Source organism: Mustela nigripes, chromosome 5 (genome assembly GCF_022355385.1).
Source record: "Mustela nigripes isolate SB6536 chromosome 5, MUSNIG.SB6536, whole genome shotgun sequence".
Lineage (NCBI taxonomy): Eukaryota > Metazoa > Chordata > Mammalia > Carnivora > Mustelidae > Mustela > Mustela nigripes.
In genome coordinates this window covers 92,034,065-92,057,669 of record NC_081561.1, presented here as the reverse complement: position 1 = coordinate 92,057,669, position 23,605 = coordinate 92,034,065, and the positions used below count along the sequence as shown (strand labels likewise).

At 41.6% G+C, this 23,605-nt stretch overlaps 1 protein-coding gene across 3 annotated transcripts in view; it reads right to left on the bottom strand.

The window, feature by feature from the left end:
- The window catches only part of UTRN (utrophin), a 501,914-nt gene that overhangs the window by 459,901 nt on the left and 18,408 nt on the right, over window positions 1-23,605 (bottom strand). Inside the window, exon 1 of one of the 3 annotated variants that reach the window (XM_059400882.1) lies at window positions 1,318-1,419. The exons of the other annotated variants lie outside the window; for them this stretch is intronic. Within the exon in view, the coding sequence (XP_059256865.1) occupies window positions 1,318-1,390 (73 nt within the window). The 5' untranslated portion in view covers window positions 1,391-1,419. Of the gene's footprint in view, window positions 1-1,317; window positions 1,420-23,605 lie in introns of those variants that run through there. 3 annotated transcript variants of the gene reach the window in all.

Sequence of the window (23,605 nt, the reverse complement as noted above, 5' to 3'; positions counted from 1 at the left end):
ACAGGCCAGGCACTATGCAAGGCATTACAGAATTACGGACGCGGTGGTGAACAAGAAAATCTTGGTCCCTGCCCTAGCGGAGATCACAGTCGGGGGCACCGATCAACAACAAAGTCACCGAAGCAACTGGCATTGTGACTAGTGGGCTGAAACAAGCAACAGGACAGTGGTAGGAGATGACAGCCTGAGGTCTGCTTCAGACAGACAGTCAGGACAGGTGTGTAGGAAGAGAGGCAATTTAATCCAGGACCCGATCCCAGAAAGAGGAGAAGGGGCTAGCCAAGAGCTGGAGGATGGGTACTCCAGGCAGAGAAAAGAGCCTGTAAAGAGGCTGTACTCAGAGCCATAAGATGGCCATGGACGGCGCCATGGGCAGTGAGAAAAGAGAAACACTATAAATATGGAAATGGCATCTCACCACATGATCACCCAACATGCCTTTGCCATTACACACACTTTCTCTTGGCCAAGAATCTTTCTCTTCCACACTCTCTCCTGGAAAAATGACCCTCCGAGAAAGAGCAAAGACACCAGAAGTTAACTCCCCCTCACCTGTGGTCCCACAGCATCCCATGTGGGACATTATTATACCTCTTATCACACACTGCGCTGAATCACTGTGTTCAAGGACCCATAAGCAAGGGTCTTGCCTTATTTGTCTTTGTTTCCTAGCAGTCTATATGGAACTTGGCACCAGCAGATAGGAAATTGAGTGAATGAACCAACCAAAAGAGGAACGGGCAAATTAAATGACTGCAGCCACACCACCAACACTAATTCATTACCCAGTGTTGGAAATCTGGAGTAGCACCGTGGATACAGTTCCCTAACCCATTTACAGTGCTGGGGGCAGGGTGACTTCTAACCCCCGATGACTGTCAGACAACAACCACTTTTGGGCAAATCTTGATCACAGGAAAGTGACGAATAATTTTCAGAGTATCATTAGATGCTGGCACCCAGACATTGATAGTCATAAACATGCTTCCACTGCCAGGCCCCGCATGAAGCTGTGAGGCCAGAAGTGGCCCATCCACGAAGATCTACAATGTTTTAAACAGAACACATCATATTTCCAAAATGCTGTTCATGATGGATGTTGTAAGATTCTTTACATGTAAATAACTCCTTTCATAATATTCAGAGGAAAAAAAAAATTTAATTCCAAGATCACCCAGAGGACAACCTCATTTAGAATGTGTTGCTCAGGAATTTTCACACTAATTCTTGGCTCACTGAGTCATGCCTGGGTTTCCTGTCTACAACCACTGGGCAAAAATCTAAGCAACCATAATATTCTAAGCAAGGGTTCATTACCTGCCTGTAACCCTTCGTCGTGGTCTCCATGTGTAGAATCAGACGTCACTTCCATTTCTCGTTGACTCAGCATGTCCTTCAAAGGTGCTTAAGATTCATAAACCAACCATGCATGCTGTCTGGAGTCACAAAGATGTACATACCCGTCCACTGGAAAGTGTGCTTTGATGGAGTCAAATTGAAAAGCAGAGACAAACAGTATGGGAATCGTGGAGAGAGAAGTCCCTCCCCAACTGCCCAGACCAGAATGGTTACATTCCTGCCTCTGTGCACAGCCCAATCCTGGTCTACTCCATCGGAGCCTCTGCCAGGCTGTGGAGCCTGTGGCCTTAAAATCCGCAGGTGTAACAGCACTTATCTGCCTAGGAACAGCCAGGTAAGGCATGCATTTCTGCAAACATCTCTGTTCAAATTGCTCAGGAGGCGGAGGAGCCAAGCACTTTCTCAACTCTCCTTAGGTTTTCCTTGAATTTGTGCCAAATGAGAATTTGGGTGAGGGAAAATGTTTAGGATTTAAACAATAAAAAATGTTCATAAGTGTCTAGCTCTCATTAATATACTAAATAATATGTGTATGCCATCAAAAACTCGAGGATAAACTATGCTCTTCACCAAGATTAAAAATACTACTCAATGAAGTGCAAACTGCCTATTTCGCCAGCCTCAAGGCACAGTCTCTGCTCACTCATTCCCAGTCCCTGTCCTCATTCAACTTTTTCTGTGGGCCAATCTCTGCCCTCAGTCAATACTCAAGTGTCAACTTAAATATGGCTTCCCTCAGCTGCCTTTAGCTCAGATCATGATCCCAGCATCCTGGGATCGAGTCCCACATCGGGCTCCTTGCTTGGCAGGGAGTCTGCTTCTCCCTCTGCCTCTGCCTGTGTTCGCTCTCTCTCCCTCTCTCTCTCTGACAAATAAAAAATCTTTAAAAAGAACTTTAAAAAAAAAATTAAAAAAATAAATATGGCTTCCCTTACCACTAGCATCCATTTCAGGCCCCTTCCCCATACATGACGACAGCACTTCAGGACCTTTATCCCCTATTTGTACATTCTGGGGTTTGGTATGTTTCTTCTACTAGTCAATATATCCCAGAAGATGGACACCAAAACTGTTGTGTTTGTCAATTCTGTTGACCATGCCCAGAAAAGTGCCTGGCATATGGAAGGTTCAACGAAGAGTTATTTCCATTTCAGGGGCACCTCGGTGGCACAGTTACGCTCCTGACTCCTGGTTTCAGCTCAGGTCATGATCTCAGGGTTGTGAGATCAAACCCCACGTCAAGCTCTACAATCACACAAAATCTGCTCGAGATTCTTCCTCCCTCTCCCTCTGCCCCTCTCACTTGTGCTCACTCTCTCTCTCTCTCTAAAATAAATATTTTTTAAGAGTTATTTCCATTTCAAATTGTTGTCTGCAAAAATACTCTTCATGGCACACTGCTATACAGATATAAATGCTCTTCTTAAGCCATTGGCTTCTTCAGGGGTTATTACAAAGCAAGGAGTCCATGAACTTGGACAGAAAGAAAAATTAACTATCTCACTAACCCTAACAAAAATTTGCATCTCCTTTTATTACATACCTAAGTCATAAAACACACAATTGGTAGTAATTTTGGCTGTCTTAACAGCAAAACTCATAGCCGTTTTCACTTCACATTACAGCTGAAAAATCATTTGTTTGGCTCTTCATCCCCTCACAACAGTTATGGACCAACCTTGGATCACAATATTGAATATATTCATAAACACAAAGAATACTCTGTTACAGGCTTTTTAACTATTTTGTAAATGATTTTCAAAATAATTGGTTTTCCTTTATAATGTCATGTACTTTATTTTACGCATTTAAAAACATTTGTGTGGTGTACCACACTGCTAAAGGGGCCAATGGGGGTCAAAAAAAGAGTAGGGGGGGGTGATGAGAATAACGAATAAAAACCCTAATCTACACCATTATCATGAGATATAAACATTCGATGTACCAAAAAATGCTTACATTTGTTTTTCAATGGGTTGAACATATTTTTACTCATGGGGAAAAGGAATAAAACATTTCTGAAAGAAAGACAATTCAAAATAAACAGAATTATTAAAGAAATTATTTTTATAATAGATAGAAATACTTATTTCATTAGTTTCAATAAAATCAACTATAAAGAAAGAAATACTCAAAGGACATTTACAAGTTTAATAGCTACTATACAGTTCAACTTAGATATCCTTGACATACTCTCTTTCTTGTTTTGAGATATAAAGGATATATAACATTGTATTAGCTTCAGGTGTACAACATTATGATCTAATATATGTATGTATTGCAAAGTGATCACCACAACAAGAAGTCTGGTTAGCATCCATAAATGCACATACTTAGAATTTTTTTATTGTGATGAGAACTCCTAAGACCTATTCTCTCATACTGTATTACTAACTACAGTCACCATGCTATATATTAATCCTCCAGACTTATTTATCTTACAGTTGGAAGTTTGTACTTGTTGACCACCTCCACCCATTTTCCCCCTCAAACCCCACCCCCCCACACCCCACTCCCTGCCTCTGGCAACCACCAATCTGCTTCTCTGCATCTAGGAGTTTGTTTGTTTGGGGTTTTTTTAAGATTCCACATCTACATGAGATCACACAGTATTTGATCTTTATCTGGTACCTGTGACTTATTCCACCCTTGAGGTTCTCCACAAGGTTCTCTCTTGCAAATTTTTGCAGGATTTCCTTCTTTTTTATAGCTAAATAATATTCCTGTGTGTGTGTATGTAGCACATCTTTTAATCTATTCATCCATTGATGGAAACTTGGGGTTTTTTCCATGTCTTTAATGACATCGAGCACTTTTTGACATACCCTTAATAATGATGAAACTTCTCTTAACTTTTTTCCTTGAAAGACAGATCATGGAGTCAATGAGTTCCTAGGATTTGTAAAACGAGGATACAAGGCAGACAAGGTTACAAAACATATCATACTCCCACCGACGGAAGATTCGCCCCCTCTTATTTCTCCAGCAGCTCTGGGAATATAGGCACATATCCCAGCAGGAGGAGTAACAGAGTGATCATTGACACCTTACTGTGAGTGGCTTTAATCAGCCAACCATTAATATGTACAACACCAATAAAAAAAGGAGCTCTAGGGGCACCTGAGTGGCTCAGTGGGTTAAAGCCTCTGCCTTCAGCTCAGGTCATGATCCCAGGTCCTGGGATCGAGCCCCGCATCTGGCTCTCTGCTCAGCGGGAAGCCTGCTTCCTCCTCTCTCTCTGCCTGCCTCTCTGCCTGCTTGCGATCTCTGTCAAATAAATAAAATCTTAAAAGAAAAAAATTTTTTTAAAAAAAAAGGAGCTCTGGTGAGAATGGAAGGGCCATGCCTGGATGGAGTTAGAAGGACAATGGTCAGCAGAAAAAAAATCTCAGAGAAGGCACAAAAATAAAATTTTACAGAACCTCAATGGCAGCCAGCAGGCCCCCGCACCATGATGAGAACTGCTCTGAAGGACTAAACACCACAGATTTTCTCTCACACAATGAAGACAGCTTGGGGCCAGTTCAGTTCAATAGCTCCAGTTATGTTCAGTGACTTTCTCACCCTTTCTGACCAAAAGGAAAACAACAGGACAGAAAAGGTCCTCACAACCTTGCTCTCTTCTTCCTCCCTCATCCTGTCCCTATTCTTGCTGACACTGAGAACTTGGAGCCCAAGGTCTGCAGGCTTTGATCCACAGGCAGGAGTCACAGCTCTTTCGGCGTATTAACAAAACCCTCAACTTCACACAGTAAACAGAAACCTAAAATCTTTCTAGAAGTTCACAGCCCCAACCATTCCCACCAGAACATTTCTTGGAAATCTGTGAAAGCATTTCTTTTCAGATGCGCATCCACGAGAAAACCATCGACAACTAAATGAGATTTGAAGGAAAGTGAGCAAAAATTTCTCTTCAGGGCCCATGTAAGCCCAGAGTAGCATGAGCATACTGAGTTTGGGACTGTTCTTTAATCTTGAGAAAGTCAACTCCTTCCTCCTGGACACAGTTTCCTCAATTTCCAGGCAACAGAAGTGGAGAAGATGGTCCCTTAAAACATCGTCCAGCTCTAAAATTTTCTGAAGGTCCATGTTGCCACAACAGTCATGCAGGGTTATAAATGAGAGATAAGAGAAGAAGAAGGCCACTTATCACCAAAAAAAAAAAAAAAAAAAAGTTTGTAAGTCAGGAAGTGCAGGAAAGAGACCATTTCAGCCTGAAGGTCTGTTTGCTCTTAGTGCTCGAATGTTCCGTTCCTTACATTTGTATTCCATTACAACCACAATGTGTGAAATGTCTAACAGAAAACACTCCCATAATCACTAGCAATACAGAAAGTATGCGGCTGTAATGTGAGGAGCGGCTTGTCTCAAAATAATTGGGACATTTACAATTCACATGCGCAATAAATGATTGTTAAAACCACAAAGTCTGTCCAGCCAGGCATGAGGAAGGTATACAAAACTTTACAATAACCATGCCTAACTGTAGCTAGAAACCAGTACTGAGAAAAACGACTGAAAAGATTTAGAGGACCATATTACTCACAGAGGCATTTGTGACTGCCACAAAAAGTAAATATTGTGCAGAATTTTCTATACTGTCAATAAAATTTTTAAACAAAATGATCTCCAAAGTAAGTATCTCATTACATGTTCCTCAGTTTTTAACAGAGCAATAAGTAGCAATATCAAAGCAATAAATAAACGCCTTGTTTTTCTTAATCAAATAGGATTATAACAAAATCCAGCAGTCCTGCCTCAATCCTTGCCAGGGGTTAACCCCTTCCATCTATTACCTATTTGTTCTGACATTTATGCTTTTCTAAATAGTGCACTTACAGTGCTATTTTCTGATTTTAAGTCAGTATTTACAAAATTTTTGTTATGGTAATTAAGAATTTACCTCTGTTACATCTCCTCTTCCAGTCTCTAGCCAGTTTTTCATTTCTGATAGCATACAATTTCCCAGACTCCTTTCTTATCCTCTGAATCTGATTTTTGTAGCATTCTGTTCTTGTTTCAAAGAGGTAATTATTTTCCCACCTCTCTGAGGGTATTTATTATTTTAGTATCATTTTCCTCCCCTTTCCCTTAAGTTTATTTTTCCTGTTGGTTGGGTTAGGCTTTAATAATCCAGTTTTCCTCAAACAACGGACTCCTGGCAGCCCCTCACATTTCAAAATGAGGCAGTCAAATGCCCAAGTTCTATGTGCTTGGGTGTCACCTGCCAATGATGGTATCAAAGTAGGTCATCAAATTCCAATCTGTGACCATACTATCTTCCCAATAAAAGAATCCTCTGATTTGGGGTTGGTATAGCTTCAACAATTCTAGGGTTTCCAGAGTCTTGGTGTCCTTTCATCCTGTTGGTGTTAAACCAGAACCTTACTATCCTCTGGGACAGGGATCCCAAGGCAGAGTTCATGTTTATGTATAGAGAATGTATAAATCTATATTCTCCCGTGCAGGGAGAGAAGAAGAGGAAAGATCTTAGGAGTCAAGGCTCACTATTTACAGATCTCTAAATCAGGAGGCTTACAAAGTCTGAGGGGTCCAACAAGAGGACTCTTGTCACCACCCTCTGCTCTGGACCCCTCAGCAGTTAGCCACTTCGCCATCATCTTCCAACACGTGATGCCTTACCCATCCAAAGCCACTTTGTCTCTACTTCCCTTTGGCCATATTAGCTCTTCCTTTTTTTGTTCTTTTTGCTGTAATTATGATGGCACCAAGGAGTGATACACACATAACCATTCTTCTACTTTTAACTACGAGTTCTGCTCTCTTCGATTTATTCTTAGGGAGAGTCTGAAAATGGCCTCAAGACCATAAGCCAGGCCCTGGTTTCACACGGCAACAGCATGCAGACAAGACTTGGTTCTCGAGAGTCTCAAATCCCAAAAGACAATCTTGCTAAATATCTTATCATCAAAACCAGACTTTGCACAATAATATTCATAACATCAGATATAACTGTCAGTTAATTATTCTTTTCATGATTAGGTCCAATTTGGAATTTGAATATAATATTTATAATACAATACAGTCACTTCATATACAGCAAAACGTTATAGATATAGCATCAGATTACATTTCTTTCCTTTATATTCAAATGTGTAATTTTACTGTACATTCAGTAATTCAATTCAGCCAAATTACAGCTGCTACGGGGGGAACTCAATTCACTTTACATACTGGAAATACTAAATTGCATTAAAACTATATTAAAAATGCAAATAAATTTTACCTCTAAAAATATATAAATATAGAAACCTAAAGATCATCTTTATTTACTAAAAAAAACCTCTGTAACTATATCAAGTATATTAATAATGAAAGATAAAACATAGATGGTCCTATCATCCAAATGCTCAGTATCTTTTGACCAATAAAGAGGATGGCCTGTAAGTTTTAAAAACACAGAAAGTAATTCCCATCTGTGCTGAAAGGGAACAGGCATGTTTTTAATAGTAACATTATGAAATACAGAAATAGTTTTTGAAGATCTTCTTTTGAACCAGAAAGAACTTCATAGCTCGATGCCAATATTTCCCACAAAACGCTGTGAAATTGACTATGGGGACCCAAGGAGGGTGGAAACTGATCAGACAAAGATAAGGTTTGCCAGCAAATTCAGAAAACTGCAACTTTTGCCCAAATGACTTGGGCAAGTGGTACCTGGGTGGCTCAGTCAGTTAAGCATCCAGCTCTTGGTTTTGACTCAGGTCATGATCTCAGGGTCGTGAGATGAGTTCCATCTCTAGCTCTGAGCTCAGTGGAGAGTCTGAGTTTCTCTCTCTTCCTCTCCCTTTGCCTCTCTCCCCACACCAAATAAATAAATAAATCTTTTTTTTTTTTAATTACTTGGTTTAGAAGCTCGCATACAGCCTGTTTGATGAAGTCAACAAAAGTCCTAGAAACTCTATTTTGCCCACATTGTGATATATCTTTAATGTATGACAAAAATAAAAGAAAGCAAGAAATGCCTAACGCCTTCCTTCATTTTCTTTAAATCATGATGTTTCTGAGTTTAGCTGAAGGGAAAAAAAGAAAGGTAAATACTCTTAAGTGACTTCAAACATTAAAGCCAAATAAATATTAAGGTTGTGCGCCACGGTTTCTGATCCAAGAATATTTAAGTCCCTAAAACAGGGCATCTGAAAAATTTATTTTCTTGCTCTTTCCATCATGTCATTAATTTGAATGGGAGGACTGTTCTGCTCTCATTCAAATGATAATAACTTTGTCAATTATAATAATCAATTTGTCTTGATAAGAGGAATAGAGATGAATGATGTTAAAATATTTACAAACAGTATTTATAGCATTTAATCCACAATTTACCTCGTGGTCATGATAATTTAGTAGCCTAGAAAAGGAAGTATAATCAATCCAATCACCAAATTTAAGAATTGCCAAGTTTCCTTCATAATTACAAATGTCTTTGTTACTTAAATGGGGGAATCAGACCTTGAATCCCCAGGCAAACCAAAACAGTGCGGCTCTATACATTTAAACAGAATGTGCCTTCAAAACAGTCAAAATCAAATCCTCCCTCCACATTTTCCTATGACTTAACCCTAGAGTGTTCTATTCACCAATCCTTAATATACATACCCAGTCCCTACATGTCAAATACTGTTCAATGCAGTGACATGAAATAGTCCTTGAAATCCTTTTACTTTTTCTTCAACACTTTGCCTGTCAAAACATCAGTCTCATTTAATAGGCCCCTGGTGGAAACCATTTCTAAGTCAGTTTCTTTAATTTCCAATACCTAATAAGGAAAGACAGAAGCCCTAGATGATTAATCGCAGGGTGAGTTGGGTGGTTGAAATAAATTTCTGGCCACGGTGAAAAACCACTCACGAACTTCTGGAAATCCGCTGATAAAGGTGCCCAGAAGAGAGGTAGGCAACCAGTGGATGCCCTCAGCAGGAGCTCACTGACACAGGACACACTGCAGGGAGTCACAGAGACTGTTCACCACACAAAGACTCAGACAACTGAAGTCAGACCACAATCAGAAACAGCCAAACTCCAAACAAAGGTCCATACATGCTAAGCAACAGAAACCAGGTTCCATTTTTAAAACCATATAACTTTTCAGATTTTCTCATAACAAAATAACTTTGGGAGCGCCTGGGTGCCTCAGTCTGTTAAGTGTCTGCCTTCCGATCAGGTTATGAGCCCAGGGTCCCAGGTCTTGGGACTGAGCCCCACATGGGGCTCCCTGTTCAGCAGGGAGTCTGCTTCTTCTTCTCCCTCCTCCTGCTTGTCTTTCTTCTCTGAAATAAATAAAATCTTTAAAAGAAAAATAACCTTGGACTTATGAGCTATAATTAGCATTTGCGTGGAGTTGAAGACTAAGCACTGAGAGGCACTACAGGGTAGTGATGAAAAGTGTGGCACAGTGATGGAGATTTAAATTCTCCCTCAGGCACTCACTACCTGTGCTGGGCTGGGTAAATTCCTTAGCTAATCTGTGCCTTGGTTTCCTGACTATAACATGGTGTTGATAACAGAAGTGCCACTTTCATAGGCAGAATTAAATGAATTCATGTGGGGGCACCTGGGTGGCTCAGTCGGTTAACCATCTGCCTTCAGCTCAGGTCATGATCCCAAAGTCTTGGGATCCAGCCCCATGTCAGGCTCTCTGCTCAGTGGGGGTCTGCTTCTCTCTCTCTCCCTCTGCCTGCCACTTCCCCTGCTTGTGCTTTCTCTCTCTCTGTCAAATAAATAATCAAAATCTTTCAAAATAAATAAATGAATGAATGAACTCATGTATATATGTCTATATGTATATGTATATATATACACAAGTGTGAATAAACACATACACACATATATGGTGTGAGGAAGGTGTGGCATGTGTGTATAAATAATATTAAAACAGTTAAATAGTGATTCAGCATAGTAAGCATGCAAAACCATTCAAAACCATTCTTGTTGCTGCAATGCTTCTTTTTTTTTTTTAAGATTTTATTTATTTATTTGACAGAGAGAGATCACAAGTAGGCAGAGAGGCAGGCAGAGAGAGAGAGGAGGAAGCAGGCTCCCTGGTGAGCAGAGAGCCCGATGCGGAACTCGATCCCAGGACCCTGAGATCATGACCTGAGCCGAAGGCAGTGGCTTAACCCACTGAGCCACCCAGGCACCCAGTTACTGCAATGCTTCTTATACACCAAATTACCTTGTGTAATGTTTTAGGTTAAAGCTAAGCAAACACTAAACATGTGCAAATGTATTTAACAGGATGAGTTAGAGATTGTTTAAAATTATCAGCTGATTCCAAACATCTGTGCCCATACGGCCACTCAGGAACAAGCAGCTTATCTGAGTGATTTCAAACAGTACCTTCCCTCACTCCATCCCCACCATCAGGAAGAGGCCATTAGAGAATCTGGTCCATAAAGCACAAGTAGAACCTCAGAGTTGGAAAAGTACTTAACAGAGTTTAAACTGCTGACTCGGGTGAATGTTCCCAATATTAAATGAGGCTTATGTGAATCCATCATCAGCCTGGATTTTAATGTTTCACACTATGACTGAAAGGAAGGGGTGAAAAACAGAGTAAGTGGCACTAATTCATCTGATTAATGTTTGTTCTTGCATAGTCCTTCCTATGAGAAACCGTCCTTTCTTCCAGAATGCCCCTCTTGCCTAGTTTTATATCCTTCCTCAATTTCCCGCTGCCCTCCTGACTCCCAACTCTGTGAAATCCAACCAGAATGTCTAACTGTGTGTGCCTGACCATCAGGCAGGGCCCACCAATCCCAGGCTGGAAACACGGGTCAAAGTCCACTCAGCCGGCCCTGGTAACTGGGGCCAAGCCGGGTACTTGCTATCTCCCTCAACAGCCTGCAGAAAGACCAAATGATGCAAGGGGAACGAAGGCAGGAAATAACAGTAATAATCACAAGGACAAAAGAGCCTCGAATTGCAGCAGCCAAACACCCTTCACTCACTGAACCTTTGCAGCAACTGGACAGATCCCTTCAAAGGCAGCAGAAACATTCTGGATCATCTGCTTAGCCCCCAGAGTTTACATTTTTAAAAAATTTACCTTAAATAACCTGGCTCCAAAAACTGAAGATAGATACAAGGTCTGAAATGAATCTAATGCTATATAAAATCTTATAGGAAGGGGTGCCTGGGTGGCTCAGTCATAAAGTCTGCCTTTGGCTCAGGTCATGATCCAGGGGTCCAGAAACTGAGCCCCTCCGCATTGGGCTACCTGCTGGGCGGGAAAACTGCTTCTCCCTCTCCCACTCCCCCTGCTTGTGTTCCCTCTCTCATTGTGTGTCTCTCTCTCAAACAAATAAATAAATAAAATCTTAAAAAAAAAAAAAAAAAGATAAGGGGCGCCTGGGTGGCTCGGTGGGTTAAAGCCTCTGCCTTCAGCTCAGGTCACGATCCCAGAGTCCTGGGATCGAGCCCCACATCGGGCTCTCTGCTCGGCGGGGAGCCTGCTTCTCCTCTCTCTCTGATTGCCTCTCTGCCTACTTGTGATCTCTGCCTGTCAAAAAAAAAATATATATATAGGAAAAAAATAAAATTAAATTAAAAAATAAATAAGAAAAAAGAAAGAAGGAATACAGTGAAGGAAGACTTTTCTTTAATAAACTATGAGTGGCAGAGAAGCCCAGAGCATGGTATGATTACCAGATGACTCTGCAGCCTCATAACCCCTGCCAAGTATTTTCAGTATATATTACAGAGTATTAAAAAAATACTAAAAGCATAGTACGTAAGCCAAAAATGAAACTCAGAAAAGAGATAATGGGTCAGACAATGGTAAAGCATAAGGACTCAAGGTTGGTCAAGAAAAAAATAATAATCCCATCTGGAAGCCATTTCCAGAAAGGAAAGAAGGAAAGAACAAAACCCAGAAAGAAAGCTTTTATTAAGAATTACGTACCGTGAGAGTAGAAATAGATACACAATATGGAAATAGATACACAACATGGAAAGTTCCATGTGACATGGTCAAACAGCAAAGAATTTGACAGGAAAGTCTGAGGACCACATTTTTTAATTAATTTATGAAAAGAAAGATAAGAGTAAGTATTATCCTCATAGTATAACAGTGTGATAACTGACTGAGATACCAGCATCATTAAAGTTGTCGCTGATTTAAGGCAGATCACTGGAGAATTCCCTCCCATCTCTATTTTCAAAAATGATTTTATAAATTTTTACCTGGCTTGTACTAAAAGATGCCGCCCGTCAACAACCTGTTAGTCTGGATATCACATGGAGCTGAAGAGGTAGCTTTCTCCCTATCAGTCACTGTCCCACTATGAGGTTCCAAAAAAACGTCCTTGGGGGCCTCAAGGTGAGGGGGAAGAAATTTTCACATTAGTAAACGTCTTGTTAAATATTTAGGGATGGGGCGCCCGGTTGGCTCAGTCAAGTAGATCTTGCAACTCTTGATCTTAGAGTTGTGAGTTCAAGCCCCATGTTGAGCATGAAGCCTACTTTAAAAAATTAACTTAAAAAATTTTAAAAATTTGTGGATAATGTCAGTCTTACAATAACCATTTGCCTCTCTGAATTACCTAATACAACACTCTGAGACAAATGGGACAGGACACCTTATGTTAAAGCAACAGCTGAACTTCTGTGAACTAATAACTCTTAGCCTTATCTAACTAATCAACTCGTTCTTCTCCTCTCTGTATTTTTATTGATTTTTTTCTTCAAATTCTACTCCTGCTGTGACTTTTCATAGAATAAGATGGAGTGTAATCTTTTAAATATTGCCAAAAACTTGTAAGACTTGACCAATAACTCAAATGTATCCTCATCTATAAACAGAAATATTAAATCTTTTCCATAGAATTACTGTAGGGAGGAAATGGAATCATGTGTTTGAAAAGTCCTAGCACACATGCTTAGCTCTCGGGCTCCTTCCATGCTTTTAAGAACTACTTTCTCAATATAAAATTAATTTTCCTCATGTGCTCTGGATTTAGCAAGCAACCAATTATTTCACACATTGCTAGTTTTTATGGTGTAACTAACTGGTTATAATTTTATAAGGTTAATATATACCCAGATACTTCCCATAAAAATCACTGACTTTGGCTAAGACTCTTAGACCTATATGTTACGTGAAGTAAAAGTTTAACAAATTATGTTGAATTTTAAATGAGGGTCATGTCACGGGGTGATTGGGAGGCTCAGTCGGTTGAGTGGCTGCCTTCAGCTCAGGTCGTGATCCCAGGGTCCTAAGATTGAGCCCCACACTGGGCTCCCTGCTCAGCGGAGAGCCTGCTTCTCCCTCTCCCTCTGCCTGCCACTCTGCCTACTTGTGTGCTCTATTTCTGTGTCAAATAAACAAAAAAACTAAATAAATAGATGAGGGTCATGTCAACGAAGGTACTGCGAGCAAAGGGACAGGTATACGAATATAATTCCCCAGACCTTCTAATTTCCGAGGTTTTTTCTTATCATAACTGCCTCTCCCCACCCAAATGGCACACCAAGGAGCCCACTGTAATACAAACTATATGAATGAGACCTAAGGGGCCAGTAAGTGCCAATCAGCCCCACTTACGGCCAAACAAGAATCAATATCAGCCTACGTGCTTTTTAATACAATAATGAAACAAGAGTAACAGTAAAGGATGAAGTAGTTGGGGGAGCTAGATCCTGAAATCCTTCAGCTGTTACCTCCATTTCAGAGGACGGCACGCGCAGGGAACCGTCCTCACCAACATAGCGAGGAGCCCTGCAGCACGAACTCCAGAGATGAGCTGAAGCAGCTTGAGTGCGAGTGAGCCACAGGGTTCCCATCCGCCAATGAGAGTCACGGCTACTAATTCCATGGGATCAGCACCGAGCAGGTGCAAGGATTCTAACATGGCACATCCCTACTAATGCCAAGCAGCCACATTCAAGCTGCCACACACAAAATCTAGCCAAGCAGCAGCCTTACCTAACAGGCTAAACTCAGCCCCTCTCTGATGATTGCTTCTGGAATGTCCATGGGGACGGCTATGAGAACAGGAATATGAGTCTGCAATGGGGCCCTGACCAAGCAGTGTCAGAACCTCAGCCAGTTAGTTTCCCCATCCCTGGCCTTGCCTATCAAACCTTCCCCTCTCTGCCCTATACTGTGCCCATGTCCTGCCCACCTCCCCTCGGTCCTGGAACAATGCCCTGACTACCCCTGCCAGGCCTGGAGAAGGACCCATGAAACTGTAGAAGCCAGGGATCATCTACAGACAAGGGCAAGTCTCTGGATCCTGCTTCCTGACCCTGCTGGGTGAACTTAAAAGGCATTTTATCAAGAAACAATATTGTAAGGGGTCATTCCTTCCAATGGCACTTTTAGTGGTGTATTGTCTTTCAGCTACCATTAAATGTGAAATAGGGTTCTACGAGCCAATTTGTATTCCAAAGTTTCAAACAAGCAAATTAGAAACTTTTTATACCAGGCCTGCGGTCCTGGCCTCCTCCTTTTGATCTCAAGCAAGTCATTCGACCTCACTAAACCTGAGTTTCCAAGGACAGACAGAAGGGAGTTAGGGAGGGAAAAAAAAAAAAAAAAAAAGAAGGCATAATAAAATATCCTCCTCGTAGGTCTGTTGTGAGCACTACAGAAGCCAATAGTTGAGAGCATCTGGCACAGAGTAAACATTGAGAAAACAGTCCCCATCCCAGGTGCACAATCCCTGATGCACGATGCCAGCCTCCGAAAAGTTCTGGAAACCGACAGTTTTGTCATAACCCATTTGGCAGCAAAACGTGACCTGAACTGACCTGAAGCCATTTATAACCTTGTTTATGCCCCAGTTAGTATGAATATTCATACACTTTGCTGCAGAAATATTAATATATTAAATTATAGGATACTGTCCCAAACGCCCCCCGAGACGCTGCATAGTACGTGATATACGTACCACAAGCCATCTGAAAGCTTAAGAAACCAATAATCCTGAAACACACCTGGTTCCAAGAGTTGGGACAAGAGATAGAGTGTATCATAACCCGCCCCTCAGCTGAAGGCGGCGGTGATTGGAGGATTCTCCCCAAGAGCAGTCTGATATGCTGGATCGCAAGGACATTTCCCTGGACAAGCCATCAGGCTGTCTGAGGGGGCAGCAGGGGCTCTGCCCCGGGACAGGTGAAGTCAGGACCCTGGTGTTGGACGGCCAGGTACAAGACTTGGAGGAGGAAGAAGCTGAAGGCTGAGCAGAGGGGGAATGTGCAAACCTAGCCTGCCCTAGTACTTTCGTGCTCAGAGGACCCAGGCCATCAGGCACATTCTTATAACTTGTTTAGTCACTTTTTTTTTCTAGATGTTCAAAGTGAATCTAGTTTTCATTCCCAACACCGGCTCCCTTTAGTCTGGGCAAACTGCCACTGAATCACAAGGGCCACTCAAAGGGTTGTTTTTTTAAGCTGTTGAAAACATTAAGCTAAATAAGTGAATATTCTCCAGCCTCTCTCAGTGTGCCCTTATCCATCCTTACCATCCATTAAAATGACACTCCATTCATTCCAAAAATATTCCACTCTTAGTAAATTAAATATACAGCGTGTACACTGTAAATGATAAATAGCAGTGTGAGGGAAGCAGTAGCATGGGGAAAGTGGAAAACTAAGAAGTAAATCAAATCACTGCTTCTCTTTAGAATACCACCCTAAGATCTATACCACAGGGGCCCTGCCTGCACCCCCGCCTTTCCGAAGGCTCTTACAGTGGCCCCCTTCCAGCCCCTCCCCTCTCAAAATGATAGATCACCAGGCCAAGTACATGAACATGTGTGCTGAGATCCCATACAACCTCTTTCAAAACATACTCTTGGGACCCAGGCTCCCTGTAATCCTGCCCCAGTGAGCCCTGCGCTCACTTCCCAAGGAGCTCACTTCTCACACCACTGCGTCCAGGTGGGACAGGAGAGAGGCCACAGATGTTTAGCCAGGGTGACCAGCGACGTGTGCGCAAAGGCTTCCTCAGTGCAGAAGGAAGCCCGCAGGGGAAAACAAAGGCGAGAGTCCACACCAGCTCTCTCTGCCATGGTGTTCTGGCACAGAACTGTGAGGACTTGGAGAATTCTGAAATTCAAACCAGGCTTACCAAATTGTTAAAAAGTATACATAGCATGATCCATTCTCCCCTTCTATGTGGTATCGGAAATCCAGCCTCGCTCTCTCCCCCAAGATTTGAGCTCAGCACAGGGTCAACTCACAGCAAAACCCATTTCTCAAGCTCTGAGGCAGGCCACGTGACATGGCTGCGGCCAATGGATGCCAAGGGACTCGAACCCACAACTGCTAGGTCACATCCTTCACAAAGGAAATTGCTTTTTTTCCTTCCTTTCCTCCCTTTTCTTTGGACTAGAACTTGGACACGGTATTGAGGGGCCAGCCGCAACCAAGAAGACGAGACAACACTGTGAAATGGCAAACAACGAGAAAGAAGGGACCAGTCAGGATCCCTGAGAGGCCCTACAGACCAGAACCACCAAAGCCATCCACCAATTCCGAACTATAAGGTGAGAGAAAAACAAACCTTGATCTTATTTGAGACACTGAATTTTGAGGTTTCTGTGGTACAGGAGTGTAACCTCTCTCTCACGAACAGATTTGCAAATGCTCTAAATAAACTGGCTATAAATTAGATTCCAGGAGGTATGCTTAGATGAACCATGAGTCAACTATAGTGACCCCATACAAAAGAGTACAGTACCAAGCCTTTGAAGAAGGGGGAAGAAAAGAAATGGGGGAAAGGGAGAAGGAATTGTATATGAATAGAGTTATTTTTTCAAAAATCCTACCAGAGAAATATGTCAAATACACAATAAACACACACACACAAAAATGAGTTCCATGGTTACATGGCATCAAAAAGTATATAAAAGTATGGAAGTATATAAAGTATATATAAATATATATATATATTATATATATAAAAGTATATAAAATGACCTAAAAATAAATGATCAGTCTATTCTAGAAGGTCTTCTTATTAAATACAAAGAAAGAAAAATTTTAAAAGCAAAATTCGGGGGGCACCTGGCTGGCTAAGTCAATAGAGCATGTGACTCTTGATCTCAGAGTCATGAGTTCAAGTCCCATATCGGGCATAGAGCTTGCTTAAAAATAGCAATAAAAAAACAATAATAATAAGCAAAATTCTGGATCTACTTAGAAAGAAAAACACAAATTTTGCTTGTGTGACATGACTAAAACTATTGTTACATGCTTATTTTAAATGACTGAAAAGTATATACTCAATTATATAAGCATTTATGTTATGTTGTAAGAGCTAACATTTAATGAGTGCTATTATATACCAAAGTGCTTTACATATATTAATTTCTTTAATTTTTACAACAATTTTTTATTATCCTCAATTTATTGACAAGGAAACAAGCACAGAGCAGCTAAGCAATTTGCCCAAGTTCACAAAGCCAATATGTAGCCATGCTCAGATTCAAAACATCATCTAATGCAACTCTGAACCACTATTCAGAGAGGTATTACAAGCTACAAGAGAGTGCTAATAAAATTTCTAAATACTGTAGGATTTTCTTATGCTGTTTTTTAAATCTCATGTAAAATAATATCATGCTACATTGATACCTAACCCAATTTAGAGATAACATGCTGATCCCAAATGCTATCACATAATCCCTTCTATAATCCCCAAAACAATATTGCTTGTAAGAATCCAAGTGTATACAATATTTGAGAAGGTCACAAAATCAGTACACACAAAACTGAAATTACAGCAATGAGGAAGAAGATAATAAAACACAAGCCTTCATTAGCGCCACTTCAACAATTAAGCGTTAGCAATTTGGTTCTCTGGAGCTAATAAAGTGATCAGTGTGAGGTCATCTGGTCCACACGCCTAACCTTACAAACAAATCAATTAATTGTGCAGACTGAGTGATTTAGTCAAGGTCATAAAGCTCATTATTTGCAGAACCAAAACGAGAACCAAACTCCTTGGAGACTAAGGTAAGATCTTTGTTTTTGATAGGGCATGAAAGCTTTCTAGAATTTATCAACAAAAACAGTGATTTTATTTTTAAGTAATCTCTATAATCAATGTGAGCCTCAAACTCACAAGCCCAAGATCAAGGGCCCCCCACTCCACCCCCTGAACCAGCCAGGTGCCCCTCAACTAAAGCAGTGGTTGTAAATTATGTTCCAAAACCCATGAAGAACCTTCAAGGGCTGGCTTGAGCTACCCGCCACTTCCATCCCCCAAACCCTGCTTTATAAAAAGCTGCCTTTATAAACCCTGCCTGTTTGCCCTGCATTAAAGAGAATAGCAATATAGGGGTTCCTGGGTGGCTCCTTTGGTTAAGCAGCTGCCTTTGGCTCAGATCAGGATCCCAGGGCTCTGGGATTGAGCCCCACATCAAGCCCCACATCGGGTTCCTTGCTCAGCGGAGAGCCTGCTTCTCCCTCTCTATCTGCCTGCTGCTCTGCCTACTTGTGCTGTCTCTCAATTTCTGTCAAATAAATAAATAAAATCTTTAAAAGAGAGAGAGAGAATAGGCATGTATTATCATATTTCTAAAATGAGCCTCTATCTAAAATTCGTTTCCAGAAGGACTTCTGAGACTAAAGAAGTAAGACTAAAGAAAGTAAGAAAAGAAAAGGAGGGAGGGAGGGAGTGGAAGGAGAAAAGCAGGGAGAGAAGATACAAATCACATAACACAGCAAAATATTAGCATCCTTACTTTCAAAAACCCTATTCCTGGGCCCTTTTGGAATACTTAGCCTAAAGAAAGCTTCCTGCTGCCAGGATTCATCTCCAAGGATACTGTTCACCACTGTTTCATTAAATGGGCATTCTCATGCCCAATAAATGATCATACTCTCAGAATAATGAACAAACCTGGAAAAGAAAGTGCTGATGACAACCCCACAGCGACACACATCTACTTTATATTGGCCTTGGCCTTCTCATTTCACATGTGACTACTGAAGAAAACACGGAGTGGTCTGCCAGTCCACATTTAGGAAACAGTCACAGGCTAGAATGGAGCTGTCAATCAGTACAATAAAGAAACAACAAAGATCAAGATGATATTTGTCTCAGGGATTACACACTTGCTGAAAGCAATAAAAAACACAATTTGTTTAGTCACTCGATGTATATTTAATTGAGCATATGCTACGTGCCAGGTACTTCTCCAGATGCTAGTGATTGAACCCAGACAACCCTGCCCTCTAGAGTTCACATTCTAGTGGAAAGAGACAGACATTAGCAGGCCAACAAGGAAACTGACAAGGGTGCTAGTGGGTGGCAAGTGCTAGAGAACATAGTACAGTCAGGGAAAGGGGTGCAGAGTGCTGAAGATGGGAGGCTTTGTAGTTTTCACCCATGGTCAGGTAGATCATGGAGAGGAGGGAGTCACCTACATGGTCACTGGAGGGCCGAGGGCTCCAGGCAGGGGCCACCAGGCAAAGGCCCTGAACTGGGAAACCACTGGCTATAAACAATGAGCAAAAATGTAAGGGGAGACAAAGTCAGGCAGGATCACTCAGGATCCTGTGGGTCACTGTAAGGTCTTCAGATTTTATTGTGAGTAAAATGGGAGGTCACTGCAGAATTGTGAACACAGGATGATAGGATCTGTTTCCATTTTAAAAAGGCTCAAACTGCTGGTGGCTGAGACCAGCCTCAGTGAGACAAAGGGGGAAACAGGAAGACCAGTGAGGAGGTCACTGCAGAAATCCAGGCAAGAATAATGGTGGCCTACACCAGGGCAGTAACTGTGAAGTTTGGTACGTGACTGGATTCCGCATAAACACAATTTGCTCACTGACTAGACGTGGTTCTAAGAAAAAGAATCCTTGTAGTCAAATGGATGCCTTCAAAATGTTCAACCTGAACAACTGGAAGAAACAAAGATTGACATTAAGAGGGACAGGCAAGAGTGTGGGATCAGGTTTGCCTCAGGTGGAGATCAGGAGTTCAGATTTGAACAAACATGGGGAGCTGTCAAGTGGATGACAGGAAACAGAAATATGCGGTGTGGCAGGAGAGCACTGGGCCAGAGCTAGAAATGTTGAGTCCAGTGTCCAGTGGTATTTCAAACCAGGAGATAAAAGATGACAAAGGGAGTGAGTAGAACAAAGAGGAGGTCCAAGGACTGTGCCCTCCATATCAGGAGGAAGAATCAGCAAAAGGAAAACAAGAGGGAAACCACAAGAGTGTGAGATATTCTAGAAGCCAAGTGAAGAAAGTGCTTTGTGGGGGACGAAAGGTTCACCTGTGTCAATGCTACAGAGAAATGAATAAAATAAAGACTGAGAACTGACCCCTGGATAGCAACAGGGAAATCCGTAGCGACTTTCAGGGCACTTTTCGTTGAATGGTAGGGGCTATGCCTGTTTGAAGTGGTTTTAAGAGAGAATGAATGGAGAGAAATTGCAACCATGGGCATATAAAATTCTTGAGGAACTCTTTCATAAAGGACAAGAGAGAAATGTGATAGCTGGAGAAAGAGGTGGGATCAAGAGTACAGTTCTTCCAGGAGAGGAAAAATAATACCTTGAATGCTAATGGCAGGGCTCCACTAGAGAGGGAAATAGGAGAGAGGAAATGTCCTTGAGCAAGCAAGAGGAGGCATGGTTGGGTGGCCTTGGGAAGTTGCTGGTTGGAGGCAGACTGGGGACTCCTCAGTTTACTTCAATTTTCTTAGGACAAGAACAGGCAAAGTCATCAGCTAAGCATCAGGATTGGGAGGAAGGGGTAATGTTTCAGGAAAGAGAAGACATGTGAAATAACCATGAAGAACAGTGCAAGAGTGACTGCCATGCAGCCTTACAGTCTCACATGGGATCATGAATTTCACTGAAGGCATGCATTATTGGGGTTGTGTTTATCTCCAGCCTCATTCCTCTGCATGGAGGCTGGTACAGAGTAGGTGAAGAGTCATATTTAACCAGATTTGGAGTCCAACAAAGTTATGACGCAGAAGAAAGACAGGGAAAGCAAAGGAGTGCTTGACCACGGAAGCTCAGTAAAGAGCAAAAAGGGATCTGAAGGGATGGGCAACACCATAATGGTCGTAGGTGCAAGGAATTACAGATCCCACTGGATCAGAGACTGTTAGAGTTGTGATGTAAGAGGGAGTGAGCCCGAAGAATCAGATATGATGGGCAGCAAGTGTGACACTTAAAATTCAGATTATGGAGGGGCCACAGGCATAGATGACAACATAGTTTCACCAAAATATTACCATCACCATGGAAGCTAGGATCACTAGAAAGGGAAGTTCAAAAACTGAGAGATGGAGTGTTAGAAGGATCACCTATGCTTACATTGAAATCAAAGTACAAGAATAACTTTTAGAGACAGTGACAGTGAACCAGGAGCTGAAGTCACAAGGAAATAAGCGAGAATGATGACGGGACAGAGTAGAATCTCAGCAATGAGCTTTAGGTGGGGATGCAGTCTGATGACATGAGATTTAAGCTGAGGGCCAGGGGTGTGGTCCGAATGTAAAAGACAGACAGTAGAGTCCTCCAGGGAGACCTACTACTCTTACCCCGTGAGGACAGGAGAGAATGGCCTGTTTTCAAGTGACAAATATAACATTTTTTAAAAGAAATTACCTTTGATGTTAGAAAAAATAAAGCATTGTGATACCCACTCGACCTAAGCTTGATGAAGCACAAGTTTCATTAATTAAAAAAAAAAATCTGAACCAGACTGTTAATTAGTAATTTATGGCTGATTATTTGCCACTTTTAGCAACAAAAGGGAAAGATTCATCAACAAATAAAAATTCATTATATGCAAAACTGGGTCAAACATTATCAGAAATTTTGCCCTTCAAACTTTGTGTCTACTCATCCTAATTCTAGTAATCAGGCCCTTTGCTTGAATGGCTCTGAGACAACAGGGGCTATAACATAATGTCCAGAACCTGAGTTGTTTCAACAGTGTGGGACTACTCATGTCAGAGTACTGACTGCCCATTTCATTTCCATCAGAAAAGACTGAAACCCCACGAGAGACACAACCCTAATAGGACTCAACTTTTGGATGGGTCATAGGCCTCCTATAACAATATAATGAAAACCATGGACACCTTTACCCAGAAAATGTGCATAGGCACATTTGTAAAAAAAATTTACACACACAGTAAGCATTTCCTAACCCCTCCCTCTCCCTTCCCAAGCCAACCCACTTAGCTAGGATGACATCTGCAAGTAGCCTTCTTATGACCCTGGAAGATAAATACATAGTCAACTCCCAAGGTGTCAAGCACCAATATCTGTTAAAAATAATAAAAATCAGGGAACCTGGGTGGCTCAGGGGGTTAAGCCTCTGCCTTCGGCTCAGGCCATGATCTCAGAGTCCTGGATCAAGTCCCACATCGGGCTCTCTGCTTGGCAAGGAGCCTGCTACCCCCTCTCTCTCTGACTGCCTCTCTGCCTACTTGTGATCTCTCGCTGTCAAATAAATAAAAATCTTTAAAAAAAAATAATAAAAATCAAAAACTACCTAATTTCTCATCTTCCATTGCCATAATCTACCATCTCTTAAATTCCTTTTCCAGAGGCTCATTCTAGGGTCAGTCAAAAATCTCAGAAAATACAAAGAGAAATAAATCAGTTCCTGATGAAATTTTGAGAAATTTTAAGAATATATTTAAAAGAGCTCCATGGACTAGTGAGGAACATAGCCAAGAATCCAGCTGCCAATTCTCAAGGATGTGATCCCAGCCAGGCCACTCTCCTGGGAGATCATGTATATTATATATAGATATATCCGTATATATCTATATGTGTGTGTGTGTGTGTATCTCCATGTCCTATACATTAGATATATATTGAAATATATCCCTCTACCCACCTCCTTCACACCAAAACCTTACTAGTAAAACTTTACCTGCCAAGTGTTGAAGCAGAAGGCAGACTGCTCCTACACTACGTCCCATTAAGTCTGTCTCCCGCCTACAGCTTTCCATCTCACCCCTCTCCTCTAACCCCACCACCATCCCTTAGTTCAGGCTAAAAATATTGCTTACCATTCATTCAACTGTCTCAGTCACACAGCAGTCTTCCAGGCATCCAGCCTGGCCCCATCCACCATCCCAACCCAAGGCATCTATTCTCCTGAACAGCAAATCTGATGAGATCCATCTTCTTTGGATGAAAAACAATTGACAATTACAACTATGTCTTCATTGCACTGTGCCAGTTCAAAGGCTTGACACATAGTACAAGCAAGGTAACAAAATACCACTCAAAATGT